The 19185-nt window shown below is 63.1% G+C and overlaps 1 protein-coding gene across 1 annotated transcript; it reads left to right on the forward strand.

Annotated features, from left to right (window-relative positions):
- The first annotated feature begins 4119 nt into the window (after positions 1-4119).
- EFNA2 (ephrin A2) lies at positions 4120-16944 on the forward strand. Its single transcript, XM_037504935.2, is given in 5 exon segments — positions 4120-4268; positions 13023-13240; positions 13243-13335; positions 14898-14963; positions 15469-16944. Coding segments are annotated over 5 exon segments (648 nt in total). The 3' UTR covers positions 15591-16944.
- The last annotated feature ends 2241 nt before the right edge of the window (positions 16945-19185 follow it).

Consider the following 19185-nt stretch of genomic DNA (forward strand, 5'->3'; position numbering starts at 1 on the left):
AGGGCCCACATGTGTCCATGTGTATGCTACAGCCAGCACGGGAGGGGGCTTCCAGCACCTTCTCGCGCTCGCATTTCCACAAGTAGACACAGGCACCGATGGCGGCCACGAGGACACGGAACAGACGACAGTCACACACAGCAGGAAGGACACAGGACATTCGCGTGCCTGCAGCAGGCCCCAAGCCCGTGACCAATGGGCTGGGCAGACCCACTACCTTTGTCCCCCCCGGTCCCTGGACCAGAGTCCAGGCTGGGGTCTTAGCTCCCGGTCAGCCGTAGGTCCTGCCCCCAGGCTCAGGGCTCCATCTGGCAGGCGGGGACCACTCAGCTAATTGAAAGAATGGCCTGTGGGGGTGGTCAAGGGGAAACATGTTACAGGACATCAGACTGGGGGCCCCTGACTTCAGGCTCTACTTGCGTTTGCAAGGACATGGCCCAGCACCCATCAGGGCAGCCGCCCGCACTGGGGCTGGCAGGCAGGGGACGTGGGATGCCTGTCCTGCGTGGGGTTCAGCTCCTGGAGCTCCATCTCACCCTCACTGGGAGGTCTGAGTTGCACTGCCTCAAGGTACCCTTGAGGGTACCTGGTCCTGGCGAGGTATGGTTGTCCAGGTGCCTACCTAGGTAAGACTCAGATGTGCCCAGAGGTGGGCACCCAGTGCAGCAGCCACAAGCACTACTTACATTCACACTGAAGTAGGAGAAACTTAAAAAATCCTGTTCTCCAGCTGCATGTGCCACATCTCAGTGCCCGGTAACCACATGGGGCAGGTGGCTCCTGTATTGGAGAGCACCAGTCTGGACCGTGCCCAGCATCGTGGGAACGCTGGACGGTAGAGGCCTAGCCCGCAGACTGGTGGGCGATTGCCATGGGAAGGTGGTATCTGTGTCCAGGCACTATGACTGGTGGTGGTGGGGGGTGGGCAAAGTCGGACGCAGGAGGATGAGGAGGAAGGAAATGGGTGGAAGGAGGAGGTGGAGGGCATGGGAAAGGGAGGGGACGAGGGTGAGTGGGAGAAAGTGGGGACCGATGCCTTTCAGCCTGTCGCCAGCTGAGGGCGTTGCAGAAATCCTAGGTTTGGGGCTGAGATTCTGAGATTTCAAGGGCCTGGCTGGACCCCAGAAGTGGGGGTGGGGGGGAATTTTAATTTGTGAGCAAGAGAAAGGGATACATTTTTATTTTCAGTGACCTCAACTGACAGCCCCAGGGTAATTTCTCCTTGATTGCTCCCCCCCACCCCATCCTCACCTGGTGCTACACGGGCTGGTGCAGATGCCCTGTGTCTGCCCACATGGGAACCAGGGTCAGGGGAGCCCCCCATCTGCCAAGGCCTCCACCCTCCCCAATGACCCCTTCCCCTGCTCCTACCCCTGCCTAGCCCAGGGGTAGGAGCTTCTGAAAACTGCTGGAGCCAGAGCAGGCAGCAAATTTGGTCCAATTTATTCTGTAATGAGAAATTTCTCTCCACATATTTTTAGCTTCCTCCACAGCCCCGTGGCCTTTGAAGACTGAGGGGCGCCAGACGCTGATCCTGAGCCCTAGGGACTCACCCTGCAGGCCTGCAGGTGCTGGGCCAGGGTCAGTGGGTGGTGGGCCAAGTGTCCATGGCCACACCTGCTGGGCACACAGCCTGGGAGTCATGTCTGGACCTAGCTGGGCGAGATCCTACCCGAATCTGGGACAGACTCCCATGAAAGAGCCTGCCTGGGCCTGGGGCTGACAGCTAACTCTGGATAATCCCTGACCCCAATTAACCCTTGAACCCAAACCTGACCTCTGTCCCCAAAGTGAGTCTGATGTCTCTCACCCTTGACTCCAGAGCAACTTGATTCCAAAATGACCCCTGTTCCTAGCAGACCCCCTGCTGGCTGAGCCTGGCTACTGGAAGGCCACTAGCCCTGGGACGGGCTCTCCGAGTGGTCCCCACTGGGCAGGGGTCCCCAAGAGCATCTGGGCAGCTATACCCACTCCCCCAGCCCCGCCTCGCCCCGGGCCAGGCCTCCGGAGCTCCCTGCTCTCCCTCCTCAGGGCCCCTCCTCTGGGAGCAGCCAGCGGGCACAGGGAGGTTGAATGGGGGACGAGCTGCCTTTGTTCCCGTCCCTGCTCCGGCTCTGACCTTGAGAGAGAGACAAGAACAGAAGGAAAACGGAGCTTCTGCTCAAATCTGTTTGGCGGCAGCGGCGGCAGCAGCGGTGGTGGCAGCTCTCGCCTTGGTGGCCCCTGCATGCAAATGAGTCGACCCATCCCCAGGCCTTTGCTGTCCTCTCTGCCCTGTGCCATCCCTGCTCCCTCTGTGCAGGAGGGCCTGCTGGGCTTGCCGGGAAAGACCCCCACCCCATCAAGTAGGTGATGGGTTCTGTTCCCAGGGCAGAGGGCATATCTAGAGGCACCCCTGTGCCAGAAAGGATGCTGGGCTGGGCTGGCCCACTGCTGGGTTTGAGCGGCTACCTCTGAGCTGCTATGCTACCTCTCTCGCCTCTCTCGGGAGGTGCTCTCTTTGGGAAGCAGAACCAGCCAGCCACCAGGGTTGAGCCAGGTCTGTCGCTGGAACCCCTCCCTCCAGTGGGGTCCTGAGCATCTGTTTGAAGGCCCTGCCAAGTGATCTGTTCCCTCTCTGGATCTCTCAGGCAGAGGGCAGTTTCCTGTCCTTCTCCACCTGAGCCAGCCCTGAGACCCCTGGTCCCATCCGAGGACATGACCCAGAAGCCAGAACCCCACAGTAGCTGGGAAGAATTCCCCAGACTGGCAACTTCATCCTGGGGCTGAGGAGGCACAGGGTGTGACAGGACTTGAAAGGTGAACAGAATTTTCCTAAGAGAAAAGGAGTTTCCAGGCAGGGCACAGCCTAGGCAGGGGCTGGGAGGTGTCGTGGGCAGGGGAGCCCGGAGGGAGGGGCCACGCTCAGGGGGCTTGAGCCAGGGGCCCACAACACGTGGCAGGGTGCGCGGCTACAGTGCGTCCCTCTGCCACCCCTACCTTGCGGAGACTGGGGTTACTTTGCCCGTCTCTGACCTCTCACAGTTCCCACCGGGAGTTCTGCTTATCCCTTGAACACGGGGCCTTCCAGTCCCAGAGATCCTGGCCCCCAGGCGCTAGCCCAGGCCTAGGTGAGGAGACAAGCCCAGGGAGGTGGGGCCTGGCCGGCGCCACTAGAGCGTCCCCCCAGCACTTGGTGGTGGCTTCGCTCTAGGAGTCCCGCGTGCAGTAGCCTGAATGAGGCCGGAGAGGGGCGCCCCGGTTCCCGGCCCGCAGTCAGCCCCCAGGGGTGGTGGCCCCGAGCTCCCGAGGCAGGTCCAGCACCGCGGGCCTGAGCTTCCCATCCTGCACCCCGCTGGACTCCGCCCGCAGGGCGCGGGTTTGCCGGGGACCCGCGTCGCGCTCTGGGTGCCGTGGGCCCCATCCTGAGCCGCTCGGGCGCCTCCTGCTTGCCCGGCACCCCTCGGGGGGCGGAAGAGGCTCCTGTCCCTTTTCCCGGGAGCGGAAACGGCCGCGACGGCTGGGGCTGCGCAGGGGCCGGCGCGTGGCCTCGGGTCAGTCCGAGGCGGGTCCGGCACCAGGCCCGGGGCGGGGGGGCGCGCGGGGCCTGCCCGGCGGGTGCCTCCCGGTCTGGGTTTGGGCAGCGCTGCCCGCCGGCCGGCCCGGCCCGCTGAGGACGGGAGGCGACGGCGGGGGCGCGGGCAGCCGGGGGCGCAGGGCTGGGCCGAGGGCGGGGGCGGCCGCGGGGGCAGGCGCGCGGGGGGCCCGGCCGGGGCGGGCGGTGGGCGCGGCCGAGCAGCCCCGCGCCGGCGCCCGCGCGGCCGGGACGCGGCGGGAGGGGGCGCCCTCGGCCCTCCTGGCGCTCGCGCGGGACAAAGGCCGGCCCCGGCCCCTCCCGGCGGGCGCGGCGGCGGCGGCCCGCGTCCCAGAGTCCGCGCCGCGCGGCCGAAGCCGGGGCGACCCCGCGCCCCGCCCCGCCCCCCGCTCCCCGGCGCCCGAGGCCGCGCGCTGAGGCGGGGGCGGCGGGATCTCCAAGCGCGCCGCGCCCTCCGCGCCCGCCCGCCCGCCCGCCCGCCGGCGGCAGGAGGCGGAGACGGCGGCAGGCGGCGGCCAGGCGAGCGCGGCGGCCGGACCGGGGCCATGGCGCCCGCGCAGCGCCCGCTGCTGCCGCTGCTGCTGCTGCTGCTGCCCCTGCCGCTGCCGCCGCCGCCGCCCCTCGCGCGCGCCGAGGACCCCGCGCGCGCCGGCGCCGACCGCTACGCCGTCTACTGGAACCGCAGCAACCCCAGGTGAGCCGGCCGGGCGGCGCCGGGGCGCCCCGGGACCGCGGCCCCCCGCCCGGCCCCTCCGCGGCGCGCCCCGCGCCCCCTCGGAGCGGAGCGCCCGGCGCCGCGCAGCCCCCGGGGAGCCTCACCCCCCGGAGTTTGGGGGACTTGTGCTCCTCGGGCGTCCTGCCCCCGGGCGCCCCGCCGCCGGGCAGACTTGGGGGACGTGCGCCCTGTGTGCCCCGGAGCGCCCGCGTCCCCCGGAGTTTGGAGAACCCCTCTAGCACCCGCAGACGCCGCGCAGCCCCGAGCCACCGCCGGGGACTTGGGGAACCCCCACCCTCAGGCCTCTCCCGGGACCCTAGCCGGCGTCAGAGTTGTCGGGATCCTCTGGGACCTCATCGCTGAGGCGTGTCCGGGGCGGGGGACCGTGGCCCCCGCTGTGAGGGGCCCACGGATGCTGCCTGCCAGCGGGTCCCCAGATGAACTTGAGCAAGTTGGGAGATCCCTGCCGCCAGCTCCGCTGCAGAGGCTCCCGGGCTGGGCTTTGTGGGGACGCGGGGAGACTGAGGCACTGAAGGGCTGGCGGTCAGTCTATGAGGTTTTTCCCGGGCAAAGTCCTCTCCTGTCCCCTTGGCGCGGATGGGGAAACTGAGGCACAGAAGGGGTGAGTGACGGGTTCAAGGTCACAGGAGAGGAGCAGAGCTGGGGTCGGGACCCCGGTGGCCCCACGCCCAGCCTGCCATGCCTGCAGAGGTGCCCCACCCGCCTGCTCGCTCGGCCTCCTCAGCGCCAGCCGCGGAGACAGTCGGAGAGCAGTGCAAGCCCCTGGTAGTGGGAGCAAGAAAAGTTTGCTAGTGACTGACCACTCGTGGACACCAGTAGGAGCCTCTGGGCCATGCCGGGGTCTCAAAGGCCAACGTGGACAGGGGGTCAGGTAGGAGACGGGGCTGCAGGTTCCTGCGGCTCTGAGGTCAGCCCAACATTCGGGGTCACAATCTCCCTGAGGCTGGCTAGGCTGCCCATGGGGCAACCAAGGTGGCCGGCCTCCCCACTCCCTGCCCTTCTGCCACGGTCACTCTGGTTTTAAAAGCCAGTTGAGTCATCCTCGGGGGCCCGCCATCCCCTGCTGTCCCCCCGCTGTCCCCTGCCGTCTTCCAGCCATGTGTGGCCGGAAAGTTGCATAAAGAGCCGCCTTTGAGGCAGGCTCTGGGACAAGGGCAGCCAGTGTCCTGCCGTGGGGGCAGGGAGCGTGTCCAGACCCTCCCTCAATTGCTTGGCTGTGGGGTCGCGGGCTAAGGGCAGGGATCGGAGCTGCAGAGGGACTGCGGGGCCACCTTTGCGCCAGGCCACCTTGGAGCCGGTCCCCCAGCCGCCTGCCCCACTGGCCACATGTGGGTTTGATTAAGTCTCTTCCCTGCAGCCGGCTGGGGAGCCCAGCGGACAGTGCTTTCCCGGACCAAGTTTTTGGTTTCAGCTCCGGAATCTCTGTCCCCGGTATGGCCCGTCCTTTGTTCTAGCAAATGCCAAAACCACAAGGAGCCTCAAACAGGTAGAGGAGGATCTTTCGGGCACCACCAGCCGGGGGGCCACAGTGCCGAGGGCAGGGTCCTGACCGTGAGGAGGCGGCTCCTGGCTTGGGCAGCTACTTGGCCACCTCCTGTTGCTCACCGGACAGCCCTGTTCTGACCGGCTGCCCGAGGGCCGGCTTCGCCGTCTGGCGCAGAGCTGGTCACCAGCCTTCCTCACGCTCCTCTCCCTTCCTCGTGCGTGGGGTCACAGGTGAGAGGCGGTCTCCGTGACGTCTGAGATGGGCCTGGGGTCAGGGTGGCAGCTAGCCCGGGCCGCCCAGGTTGGGGCTGCGTCGTCACTGAGGTTGAAGGGCTCTGCTGAAGGGCCATCAAGGCCTGGGGCCCCTCGGGGTGTTTGGCGTCCAGGAGTTGCTGGGCCAGACACTGTGCCCGGTGACTGGGCGTGTCCGGCACGGGAGCAGGGGTGACAGGTCAGGAATCCAGAGGCACCAAGAACAGAGATCTCCCAAGGGTGCCCAGGGCCAGCGACAGGAGCCTGGAGAGAGGCACCAGCTAGCAGCCCGGCGGGCAGGGACGAGAGACAGCCTGCTGGGGAGGGCACGGGAGTGGGGGAAACAGACTAGCGCAGCAGCACACGCAGACACGGGGGTCTCAGGGACAGGGTCCAGCTTGAGAGGGGCGCCCCAGTGGTGCCACGGGGATAGGCCGGCCGCAGAGGAGCCAAGGGCGGACCTGCTCCAGCGGGCACAGGCCGGGCTGCAGCGGGCCTGCCTCCCCTCGCCCGGCTCGGCCTGGTACCTGCTCCGAGGTAACAAGCAAGTGGCTGTGCCTCCCCAGCAGCCCTCTCCTGCTGTACCGTGCATTTACTGTGCACACGGCCAGCGACTGGGGCCTAGGGAGCCCCTCACCCACCTCCCCGGCCTTTGTAGGGTGGGGCTGGCATCAACCCCAGCACCTGCAGTCGCTGGCTGTCCTGCTGGCCCGTTGGGCCGGGGAGCCCTGGGCTGGCTGCTGGGCATCTCTGGGCCCGCCTCCAGCGAGGCTGGGCTGGGCTGGGCTGCCACACCCGGTCTTGCCCGTGGGCCAGGTGTGGGGTGTACGTGCACTGGCAGGGGCTGGCGTGAGCCTCAGCCTGGCGGGACCGCAGGGTGTGTGTGCTCGCGTCGCGGTGTGGCCGCGTGATCATCTGTGTGACTTGTGAGCGCCCTGGGAGGGACGAGCCCGTGTGTGGGGTACACATGTGTGTCCGCGTGTCAGGGGGACGCCTGTGCTTGCGTGTGCACGGTGGCCCTGGCCGCAGGGCTTGGACGTGTCTGAGTGACCTGCCTGGCGTGCACTCATGTGGAGCACGTATGTTAGCGTTTGCGGAGCGGGTCTGTGTGCGGAGTGTGTGTGATGTCTAGTGCAAATCTGCGTGTGCAGAGCTGTGCTTGGTGAGGATGTGTCTGTGTGTGGAGGGCGCGCGTGTAGCTGTGTGTGCAGCTCTGACTGTCCTGGGTGTCTCGTGTGGGGACAGCCTGTCCACCGCCCGGCTGTGCTCCCTGCCTGCCCTGGCGGCTCTTCCGCCCCTTTCTCGAGCCAGGTGGGTGCCGGCTGGAGGGACGCGTCCAGGTCCCGCGGGCCCGGTGCTGCCTGTGGTGCAGGGCCCCTGCCCAGCTGGAGTCCCCCACTCCGTTGGGCGCCTGGAACCCGAGTGAACCCGGCGGTGCTCGCTCAGGCGGAGGCTCTGGGGGGAGGGCCAGGCACATCGGCCCTCCTCAGCCCCTGGCAGGCAGGATCACCCCAGGTTCAGGCAGCGGCCTGCTGTCCCCGTGAAGTTGCAGGCAGGAAAATGGCAACTCGGGAAGGCTCTCCCTGCGGCGGACGTGCCAGGGCATCCCAGGCCTCGGGATTCCACCCTCTCACTCCAGCTTCTCGGGGGAGCCAGCTTGGAAGGAGTGAGGCTGGTTTTTGCCTCATGAGGGTTTTTGTTCTGTTTGAAAGGAGCTAGCCTGCCGGCTTACGGGGCTGGGAGGGCGAGGCCAGTGAGTCTGGGGGATGTGGGGCCAGAGGATGCAATCGGGGGCTCTGCAGGGAACCTGGGCTCCGGCTTGGGAGTCTGGGAGCTTGGGCATGACCTCCGGCAGGTGCTTGACGGGTTGGAGCCCCCACGTCTCCTCTGTGATGTGGGGGGCTCGTGAGTCATGCCACTCAGCTGACTGTACCCCGCTGGTATGAACGGGCAAGGCAGGGGCATGGTTCCGGGGGCTCAGAGATCTTGACAGAGAGGGAACCCGAGACAGCACCTGTTAGCGAGGGGAGAGGCTTCCAGCAGTGGGTGTGCCCCAGCCTGGGCCTGGGCCCCGAACCTGCAGGGGCAGTGCCATTCCAGCCTGACACAGGGGCGGAGACTGGCAGGCCGGGGAGCTGAGCCGTCTGAGTTCTGAGATGCCCCCGCCCTCTGCCCAGGTCTGACGCCAGTGTCCGCAGGTGCCCTGGAGTCCAAGGGGTGAGGAGTCCTTCCTGTCGCCCACCTCGGTCCCTCCCCGCCCTCGCGCCACGGGCGGCCTGGGCAGCGGCGGGCAGTGGGGAGGCGGGCTCGTGGAGGGAGGGGGCCGGAGCGGGGCCCGCCCCAGCGCCTGCCCAGCCCGGCCCTCCGGGGACTCCTTCGGTGGCCCCCGGGTCACAGGTGGAGGTCAGCGACGCCACTGTTCTCGGGGCGGCAGGTACGTTAATAGCGGTCTGGGGGGCAGTGCTTTTGTGGGGCGATGATTTCCTGAGCGAGGTCCGTGTGGGGGTGCAGAGACAGGGTTTGGCTGTGTCCCCCACAGGGGGAGTCCGTGTTGCAGGAAGGGGCTGGGGCAGCTCTGTGCATCTCTGCGGCATCGCCCCCACCCAGCACAGCTGAGAGCTGGGCGCGGAGGCGCGGGGGGCCGCAGCCTTTCATTTTCAGGGCCCCGGGACCGGGCCCTGCAGCCGCCAGCCCTGGCAGGGCCTGCCCCGGGCCTGCTCTCGCTCCCGGTCGGCGTGGCAGCCTGGCCTCTGGGCCCAGGTCTCCCTGGCAGCCCCGAGACCCCGGCTCCTCCACCCGGGCCCCTTGTTCCCTGGCCCCCGCAGGGCGTGCGCCCTTCCATCTCCGCCCCATCAGCCCCGTGTTCTGCCTCGTGTCACAGACCGCGAGAAGGTGACTCATACGCAGCCACCAGCAAGACGGGCCCAGTCGGGGTACCCCGCCGTGTGTCTGGGACTGGCTGGCGAGCTTCAGGGACACCTACACGCGTTACGGGGTGCGGGAGGAGGACGGGGGGCCAAGCAGCTGCTCCTTCTTGACTGCTCCGGCCTCCGGTTTCCTGAGATCAGGGCCCAGGGGATGGGTTGACCCTTCCCCCTGCACCCCAGGCTTTTGAGCCTAGTCTGGCCATTTTCGCCCTCTCTCTGCTACTCCGCATCCTGCCTCATTTTACCCCCTGCATCCACAGGCACATGTTTCTTTCTCCGGCCGACCCTGCACTGCCCTGGGGCCTGACTGCCTCTGAGGTCCCGCTCAGCCCTTTGATGGGCAGGAGGGAAGGCGGCCAGACTGTGCCGGGGGTCTCCTGGCCCCTTGGAAAGCTGGGGGCGGGCTCTGCGGTCTTATGGGGGGGCAGCCGGGATGGCCTGCTCTGCCCCAGCCTAGGCCTGGAGTCACTGCTGCCCCCTCAGGAGCTGACCTGGGCATTCCCTTTGCCAGCTCTTCTTGGGCATCTGTGGCTCCTTTCCCGGAAACTGTGAATGAGCCTACACCAGGGAGACAGGAGGGAGGAAGGGATTGAGAGGGGCACGTCCTCTCGGGGGCAGGATGGATGCTCGGGGCCTGGCTCTCCTGTGCCTCAGTTTCCAGGGTGGGAAGGTGGCATAGCCCACCCCCACTCCATTTTTGGTGAGACTCCTAATTAGTTGCTTTGCTATTAGCATCTAATGACTTGACAATCGCCTGATTGGAGTTAATTAGCTTCGGGCTGGGTGGTTGCCTGGAGGGGGTGGCAGGGTGTGTTGGCTGGCTGGGGAGGGTCGAGGAGTCCTGGGGAGGGTCCACCTGAGTCTGGAAGGGCCGCCTGGAGGAACGGACCTTGGCAGGCAACCGGCAGGGTGAGCCAGCTTGGAAGCAAAGGTGTGGTGGGCTAGGGGTGGGGAGGTATGCAAACCCCACAAGCCCTCCGTCTGGGAACCATCCCAAGTCAGTCATTAACCCCTTAGTGAGAATTTCTATCTCTATCTGCGGCTCCCACAGAGCGTTTGCATATCAGGTTTTGGCACCCTTGGAGGAAACGAGGCCTTTGTCTTGCTCTCACCAGCCTCAGGTTTGGGGTTGGGGCCTCCTCCCCCACACAGGCGCCACCCTGTGCAGGGGCTAGGCACCCGCCCATAGCTTGCCCGCCAACTTGGAACCGGGAATGCCAACGCAGCAAGGCTGTCGCTATTTTAGAGCCGGAAAGGGAAAAAAAGGCCTGCTTAGGCAGCCAGAGTTTGGGTGAGCGGGTGCCTCTCCTGGGACCTGTCTGCCTGGGGTCCTCACCAACTCCTACCATCTGGGGTCCGCTTTCTGCTCCCCATAACTCTAGCACCCCAAAGACCTTGAATCCTTGACCTTTGTTCTATCAAAAAACACGTGTTGAGCGCCACTGTGCCGGTCGTGTTGAGGGCCAGTGCTGGTCAGTGGCTGGGAGGGGGCGGAAGCTGACCGACCCCTCCCCTCGGAGAACTATGAAGAGGTCTAAGTATGGTGATGGCAGAACAGCATGCGTGGGAGGTGGCAGAGGTGGGTGAGGCATTCCAGAGTAGGTGCAAAGGCCCTGGGGTGGGAACAGGAATAGCCAGGGGGCTGGTGTGGCTGGAGGGACATGGGGGGCGGGTGGCAGGAGGGGTCTGAGGCTGGGGCTGGCGGGCCTAGAAGGGCGGGGTTAGTGTCTGAGTGAGGGGAGCTCATGGGCGGCTTTGTGCCAGCAGATCACAGGGATTGATTTTCATTCAGAAAAGTAAACCCTGTATTTTCGGAGGTCAGGAGCCCCGCCAGCCCTCCGGCTGTGGCCTCGTGGGGCCCAAGCGTCCAGCCTCCGAGCCAGCAGCCTTGGTTTCTGACATTTTATGTAAGACAATGCTGGCTTCCGGCACAGGGGGGAGGGTAGGCATAATGGGGTATATGCATACTGGTGGGGGAGAGGGGAAAAGGGGATCCTGTGGCCCCATCTTTTGGGGTCCTGAGAAAGCTCCTGCCGAGAGCCAAGCTCTCTTCCAGGCCGAGTGTGCAACCCTAGGCACAATGCCAGGGACAGGAGAGGAGGCTGAGGCCCAGAGGGGCGCAGGGAACCAGAATGGTGGCCCCTCCCCGCCTGTGATTCCCCTGTCACAGCCCCCCATCTCACTGCCTAGGTCTCCACTTGGGTGCTGGGCCTGGGCTGCCTTGGATCACTCATCAGTGGGGTTTTCAGTGGGGCGGGGAAGGAGTGACAATGACTTGAAAAAGCCTGGAGCAGCTTCTGTATGGATGGCTCCTAAGGGGCCAGAGGATGTGGCCAGCCGATGAGACACCTGTGCCCTGCTGGCCGGGGGCAGCAGGAGGGATGGGTAGGGACCCAGTCTGACCCAGGTCTGTGCAGCGCCTGCTAGTGTGCGTGCTTGGTGCCCGCTGCTTGGGGCTGGAGATGGGGTCTGAGTAAAGAATAAACACCCAGCTGGGCCCGAACCCAATTCTGAACCCCAAGCTACATGTTTTTCTAGCCCCCGACTGACCCCCACTTCCTGAGTCTCCCTGCCAGACAAAGCCCCTCCCACCTCTGTGCCAAGCTCACTAGGAGTGATAATAGCTGTGGGATCAGCCCCCCTTTCCTGGGCACACCCAACCTGAAATTCTTCCAGCCTCACCCTCAGCCAGACTTGCAAAATGGCGCTGGAGCTCTGGCGGTGGCTGGGCGAATTTAGGCACCTCCGGGACCCCCTGTGCAGACTCAGCGGCGGTGGGGGAGGCCAGCCTGTGCCACCTGATGACCCAGCTGCCGGCTCAGGTGCCCGTGTGCTAGTAGCACGCCCAGCATGGGGACCTCCCGCGGCTCAGCCACTGGCACCGTGGGCACAGTCTGAATCCAAGTAGCCTGCCTGGACGCTTGCTGGGCCTCAGTTTCCCTCTTGCCTGTGCAGAGATGAAGGAGGCTGGGGGAGCCTGCCCCCAACCCTGGGCTGCTCTGGCCTTTTATATGCTAATAAGTCCCACTCGGGAGGCCCCCTTAGTCCCCCCTCAGTCCAGGCCGCCTTTACATGACAGGGGCCCAGGAGACCACGTCTGGGAGATCTAAGGGCTCCTGGCACTCTGTAGCCTGAGGCGCTGATGGAAGGGGAGCTGCCAGTCCCTCGCTCAGCTGACCTCTATTCTCACAAAGGAGGCTGGGCCAGGGGCCCTACCGGGAGGAGGCGGGGCGGGACCTGAGGGCAAAGGCTGGAGGCAGGGCTGGGGGAGGAGCTGTCAGGAAAGTGGAGCCTGGTGGGGGTGACCTGGAGGTTGGGGGCCAGTTGTGAGATTCCAGAGACAGGGTGAGTTCACATAAAGTGGAAGGAGGGAGGCTGGGGGTCGAACTCAGGGCACCCAGAGTTGGGAGGGCCTGAGGCAGCTTCACTGCAGGCCCCTCCGCATTGAAGGGAAGCAGGTTAGGAGTTTGGGGCAGTTTGCCCCAAAGTGGGTAAAACACCCAGCTTTTCCCTTCAACAGCGCCCGCCCCCCGCTTTTTTGGTAGTGAAGGTGCAGAAAGCAAGCTAAGGCGGCTGTATCTGCTGGGCAGGATGGGGGACTGCTTGGAGGAGGGGGCGTGGAAGGCGACCAGTAATGCTTGTCGAGAGGCGGGCCCTGGGGGCCGGGAACAGATTTGTAGGACCCAGAGGGGCCCAGACGTCCGGGCTGTTGCGGGGGCTGGGGGGCCGGTGGGGGATGTTTTGAGACACCTGGCGCCATTTATTTGCCAGTTAGCCAGAGTGCCCGGCGCCCCTGCCTTCACCCGGAGCGCTGTCAGGTGCGCTGGGGACCGAGGACGATGCCCCGCGGCGGCGGGTGGGGCGAGCCGGCCGCGGCCGAGGGCTCAGCCCCCGGAGGGAGCCTCCCCGAGAGGTGCCCGGCCCCCCGCCGCCCCCGGGAAGCGGCCCCCCGCCCCGCCCCCGCCCCCGCCCCTCTGCCCGGCCCGGTCCCCTTCCCGGCGCGGCTGACCGACCCCCCTTGTCCCCGCCCCGCGCTGGGCGCCCCCAGGTTCCACGCGGGCGCGGCGGCCGACGGCGGCGGCTACACGGTGGAGGTGAGCATCAACGACTACCTGGACATCTACTGCCCGCACTACGGCGCGCCGCTGCCGCCGGCCGAGCTCATGGAGCACTACGTGCTGTACATGGTCAACAGCGAGGGCCACGCCGCCTGCGACCACCGGCAGCGCGGCTTCAAGCGCTGGGAGTGCAACCGGCCCGCGGCGCCCGGGGGCCGCTCAAGTTCTCCGAGAAGTTCCAGCTCTTCACGCCCTTCTCGCTCGGCTTCGAGTTCCGCCCGGGCCACGAGTACTACTACATCTGTGAGCGCCGCGGGGGGGGGGGGGGGCGGGCGCCCAGCACCTGGCGGCCCCTTCGGCACCCCCTTTGCAGATGGGGCACCAGGCTCGGAGCGAGTCTGGGACCCTCCAAGCCGCTGCCAATTCAAGATCTCAGGCTCGCGGCCAGCCAGGGCCTCTGGGGGGGCCGGCCACGCGGAGAGGGCCCCGCCTCTGCAGGGACAGCGCAGCGGAGGTTCCAGGCGGCCCGCGGTGGGAGGCGAGGGGATCGGGCCTGGCCGTGGGGGAGGGGCTGGGGAATGGGGTGCGGGGTCTCCCTGGGCCCTCCCCCAGCACCTGCCCACTCAGGGCCCAGGTGGAGTCAGTGGAGGTGTCTCCGCAGGGCGTGCGCCCCGGGCAGCCTTGGGAGCTGGGGAACAGCGTCCCACGGCGGGCCTGACCCTGGCACCCCGGCTGCTGCGCATGTTCCCTCCCTACGAAGTGCAAATGGTGGGGCCCGGGAGGTGGGGAAAAGCCGAGTTGGGCCCGGTTGGCAGCCCCTTGTTCCGTGCGAACCTGAGCCGGGAATGTGGGAGTCTGGGTGTCACCCCTTAGCCGTGCAGGTGTTGCAGTCCCACCTTGGCCTCAGACTCCGCCTTTACCAGGGGATTGTGGGATCCCCATCTCGCAGCATCTTGGGACTGATGGGGAGCTCATTGGGTGGTAGGGACGCTGCACCCCCCTTGTGGGGAGGGGCCCCCAGCCTCCTGCTGTGTCAAATTAAACTCCACAAGGCCCGATTTCCTCCTTTCTCTGCTATATTTGGATTTTTTCCTTTTAATTCGGGGAAGAAGGGAGTGGGGGAGGAGGGAAGAAGGTGTTTAAATTAAGTCCTTGTAATATAAGAAAAATTACATTTTTCTTTCCAAGACGGGAGTTTCATAAAGATAATTATTGTAATTATTCGGCCTATCTCTGTGTCGAATATTATTTTTATTACGTGCTTTTTATCTTCATCTCCCAGCGTGAGGGGTGGGGGGGTGGACGGGGGGCGGCCGGGCAGAGGTGGCGGCTGGGAGAGGACAGGCCCAGGGGACAGTCACATCCAGGGTGTGCTGGGTCGCTGGATGCCCACGGCCCATGTTCTGGTGATCAGCTGAAAACAAATGGATTTTTGCTCATGAAGTTTGAGCCTTGCCCTGAGGTGAGATGGGTCCGGACACAACCAACCCCGCCTCTGGGGAACTGGGGTGTAGGCCAGAGGTGCAGGGGGTGAGAGGACTCACCAGAGACAGAGTGGGGAGCAGAACAGGTGAATCTATTGAAATGCACTGCTGAGGGGAGCAGCGGGGAGACAGGAAAGGTCTGCTGCGCCCTGTGGGTCACCTCCCTGGACAGGGATCCAACTCCTGCTGCAGTGGCTTTGGATCGCTTGATAGCGCTGCAACTTGTGCCCTTGCGCCACCAGGCAGGGCCTGATTATGAGTTTTATGGGTGCATCCTTCCCGCCTGGGTCAGCGCTGGGTCACCAACCATGCGGTATAGCTCCGTTATGTCTCTGGCACTGAGAACCCTCTGCCCTGCTAACCCCAACGCTTCTCTTCCAGCTGCTACACCACCCAATGCTGTGGACCGACCCTGCCTGCGGCTGAAAGTTTATGTGCGACCAACCAGTAAGTGCTGGGGGTTGATCAGGATGCAGGCATCAACCTCTGTGTCCTCCACCCATAAACCCCATTAGGTGGTCAGCAGGGTTAGCTGCTGGGGGGGGGGTGTCCCATAACCTCAGTGATGCTGGGGCATTTCTCATCCCTGAGCCTCAGTTTTTCCATCTGCAAATAGGACATATCAGACCTTCCAGAATGAGGGTTGAAGTCCATGGCCGTCCCCCAGGCTGAGTCGCCAGCCTCCCCTTCACCCAAAGGGTAGTGTCAGGGGAGTTTCCTGAGATGGACACAGGCCTCTTGCTTGGAGCTATTGGAATGAGAGTCAGGCACAGGGAGAGGGCCTCTGCAGCTGCCGACTTAACCCGGATGCCACGCACGCGGTTTCCGGGCGCTGCCCTCTGCCTTGCTCTGCACGGGGGGCACAGGAAGCCGGGCAGGCATTAGCCAGTTAGGAAAGGGGGGGCGAAGAGGCGTGGGTGCCTGCTGACCGTCTTGTCTTGTGTTCCTCCAGACGAGACCCTGTATGAAGCCCCCGAGCCCATCTTCACCAGCAATAACTCGTGCAGCAGCCTGGGCAGCTGCCCACTCTTTCTGAGCACTGTCCCGGTGCTGTGGACCCTCTTGGGCTCCTAGTGCTAGCCCCGCTGGATGCTGGCCCTGCTGGACAGCCCGCCTCCGAGACCAAATAGAGACGCCGCTTCTCCCACTGGTGCTGCCCCTGCCAGGCAGGGGGCTTCTACCCACCCGCCCCAGGACCAGCCTCTGGGGTGGGGGGCAGCCAAGGCCCCCCCACCGATGCCCGAGGGGTGGGTGTCGGCTCAGCCCTTGGCCAAGGCATCTTGTCGGGACATGGAGAACCTGAGAACCTCTTGGGGATGTGTGTGTGTGAGAGAGAGTGTGTGTATGTGTGTGTGTGTGTGTTTAGTGTATTTTTCATGGTTGGATCAGAAAGACTTGAATTTTAAATTTAATTTATTTCTTGCTGTCACCAGTGACTTTGGGACGGAAACAGAATGGACGAGGTTGGGGGTCCCTTGCCGCCTCAGGGAGGGACAGGCTGGTCTGAGGTGGAACGGGCAAGTGGCGAGACTCCAACTCTGGTTCGGGGTCCTTGGATTCCTGCCCCCCAGCTCCACCTTCACGCTCGCTTGATATCTCCTAGAGTGGAAACCCACGATATTTCACCAGAGAGCCTGGTCCTCTCGGAATTACAGCACCCCACTTCTTAGAAACTGCTTAGCCCCCCCCAACCCCTCGTTGAGTGGTTGTCTCCAAGGCTGAGAAGACATTGTTTCTGTAAATAGAGCCAGCAGGTATATACTGTGATTTCTTTTTATCATATTCCTGAGGTTGGACTGGAAAGTTTCTTTGTCTGTTCCCACCCTTTATGGGGGGGGGCTTTTATGTTGGTGGGGGGGTGGACTTTTTAGAGTAGGAGCTGCACTTCGCAATAAGTTCATTGTCTGTCGGGGGCCCCTCCCTCTACCCTGTGACCTAATAACGTTTCTAAGAAAAAAGAAAAAAAGACAAAAGGGGGGGGGAGCACCATCCAGAAAAAATAAGAACCCCCTCCCAAAGACACTTTAATGAAGCAAACAGCGCATTTATACAAGATTTACTATTTCTACCCCCTTTCCTGATCTGTGTTTTATATATATTATATATAAATATATATTGTGCACGGCTGCTGGGAGATGGCCCAGGCACACCAGGTGGGGGGCTTTTGTAGGGGTTGGCATGGGCGGGCGGCGTTGCCATGCCTGGAGCTGGCAACGGGGCTTCCCTCCCTCCCTTCACAATCAACTTTGGATTCTGTATTTTTTTATAATAAAATGAGTGTCAACCTCAAGGGTATGCATCTGTGCTTGGGGCCTTGACCCTGCTTGCAGGAACATTTCGACCTACTTGGAATCTGGAATATTTCAGGAAGAGGTGTCTTTTAGGAACGCAGGGGCAGATCTGATTCTTTGGTTTTGTGTATCATTTGGGGCCCTGACCCTCCTTATCTGTACTCATAGCCGCGGTTCCCTCCCTTTTTAAAAATTTTTTATTTTATTTTTTTTTAAAGATTATTTATGCAAGAACCGGGTTATAGGCCAGATGCATGGGAGGGTGAGAGGGTTCACCAGAGACAGAGCGGGGAATAGAACAGGCAGACTAACGAAATACACTGCTGAGGGGAGCAGCGGGTGAGACAGGAGAGGTCTGTCGCGCCACGTGGGACCCTCGCCGGACGGCCGGGATTGAACTGGTGCTGCATAGGCTGAGGACAGCTTCACAGCGCTGCGCTCAATCGCCTGCGCCACCAGGGGAGTCCCCCCATTTTTTTTAAGATTTATTTATGCATACAAGGACGGGTACAGGCCAGAGGTGGGTGAGAGGTACAGGGAGGATGAGAGGATTCACCAGAGACAGAGTGGGGAGCAGAACAGGCAGTTGACTGAAATACACTGCTGAAGGGAGCAGCAGGTAAGTCAGGAGAGGTCTGCTGCGCCATGTGGGTATCTCCCTGGGTGGGGATCGAACTTGTGCTGCAGTGGCTGTGGATAGCTTCATAGTTGCATCCTAACCCCTTGCGCCACCAGGGAGGCCCTGTTCCCCCTTTTAAGAGAAGGGAACAAATTCCCTTAGCCCTGCACATCTGGGAGGTGGGGAAGCAATGGGGCTGGCTCTGTGTACTGGCTGGGGTGAGTGCCCGTGCATGTTGGGGTCCCTGGAGCTCGGGACTCCTCCAGGTCCCTTGTCCTCTTTCCCATTCTGGGGAGTCCAGGACAGTTCTCTTAGAAGCCAGACAAATTCTGTGACATCTCTATTGCCAGCTCCACCACTGTGTGACTCAGTTTCCCCAGCTGCCCAGGCCAGGGTGGGGATCTGTCTGTTGTCTCTTAATCACATCCTGACTTTGCAGAGAGCCTATGTCAGTGGGTTCTGGGACCCACTGCGAAGCTGGGAGCTACCAGCAGGACAGAGATGGGTCCCTACTGGCTACTCTTGTCTTGCTGCCACCCGCTGGGATGGCAGGGTCTTGGGCACAACTAGCAACAAGGAAAGGCTCTCCGCTAATTAATTCAGCTGCACTGGGCCCAGCGACAGGAGCTGCCTCTTAATGAGGCCAGCGAGTGGCACAAAGACCCCTGTGTGTGCCCCACCCGCCCCTGTTCAGCAGTGAGGGACAGACTCTTGGCGCCTGGGCTGGGCACTACAGAGGGATCTACCCCACGGGAGGACCCCGCGCCTTAGAGAGGGTTCCCTAATCTCCTGCCTCCACTCTTCTCCAGACCCCTCACAAACACTCCACATAGAGCCAGGGTCAGAGGGACAGAAGTCAGCAGGGGTCATAGGGCAGAATCCTAGCAGCTTTGATTTTGTTATTTTTGAAAATGTATTGAGATAACGATTCACAAACCACACCCACCATCCATCTAAGGTACAATTCCACAATTTTAATACATTCCCAAAGTTGTGCAATTATGACCACTAAGTCCAGAACATTCCATCATCCCTAAAGGAAACGCCGTCCTCATAGCATCCATAGCCCCTCCCTATCCACCAGCACCACAAACCTGCACCACCACTCTCTGGCTGGGCCTGTCCTGGACGTCACTCATCAGTGGCCTCACACCGCGTGGCCTCGCATGTCTGGCTTCTCTCCCTGAGCGTCGTGTGTTCAGGCCCCTCCCGTGGTGGCAAGTGTCAGAGCTGCCCCCTTTTCGTGGCCAGTGTGGGGATGGACACACGGTATCCCTACACCTGCGGCTGGACACTGGGGTTGTGACCGCCATTTAGTTATTAATGAGGATTTTTTTTTATTGTCATCATTGTCATCTTTTCTTTTTTAAATTAAGAGACAGTTACATTTATATATTGCAATATGATTACCACTTGTTATTTTTCAGACAGAGCTTGAATACAGAGGGTCACCTTGGATGAGTAAATACAAAAACAGCTTTATTCCACCTCAGGACCTCTCCCCTGCCTAAGCAGGCCTCCCCCTGCCGCCCCCCCAGACTCCTGCTCAGCTCTCCCTCAGCTCCTTCAGTTAGGTCAGAGGTCCCATCCCACCCCCTCCCATGCCCCTTGCTGTAAAACCTCTGACTCTTGACTGAGCGCCCCCAGAGGGCAGGGGCCAGGTCTGGTTGGTCAGCTTTGGGACCCAGCACCTGACGACAGTAGGGGTCTCCTTCAGACTCGCTGCCCAGCACGCAGACACACGTGCAAGCACGGTTGC

Source organism: Talpa occidentalis, unplaced genomic scaffold (assembly GCF_014898055.3).
Source record: "Talpa occidentalis isolate TD23 unplaced genomic scaffold, MPIMG_talOcc4v2.1 talOcc4.12, whole genome shotgun sequence".
In the NCBI taxonomy this organism is placed as follows: domain Eukaryota; kingdom Metazoa; phylum Chordata; class Mammalia; order Eulipotyphla; family Talpidae; genus Talpa; species Talpa occidentalis.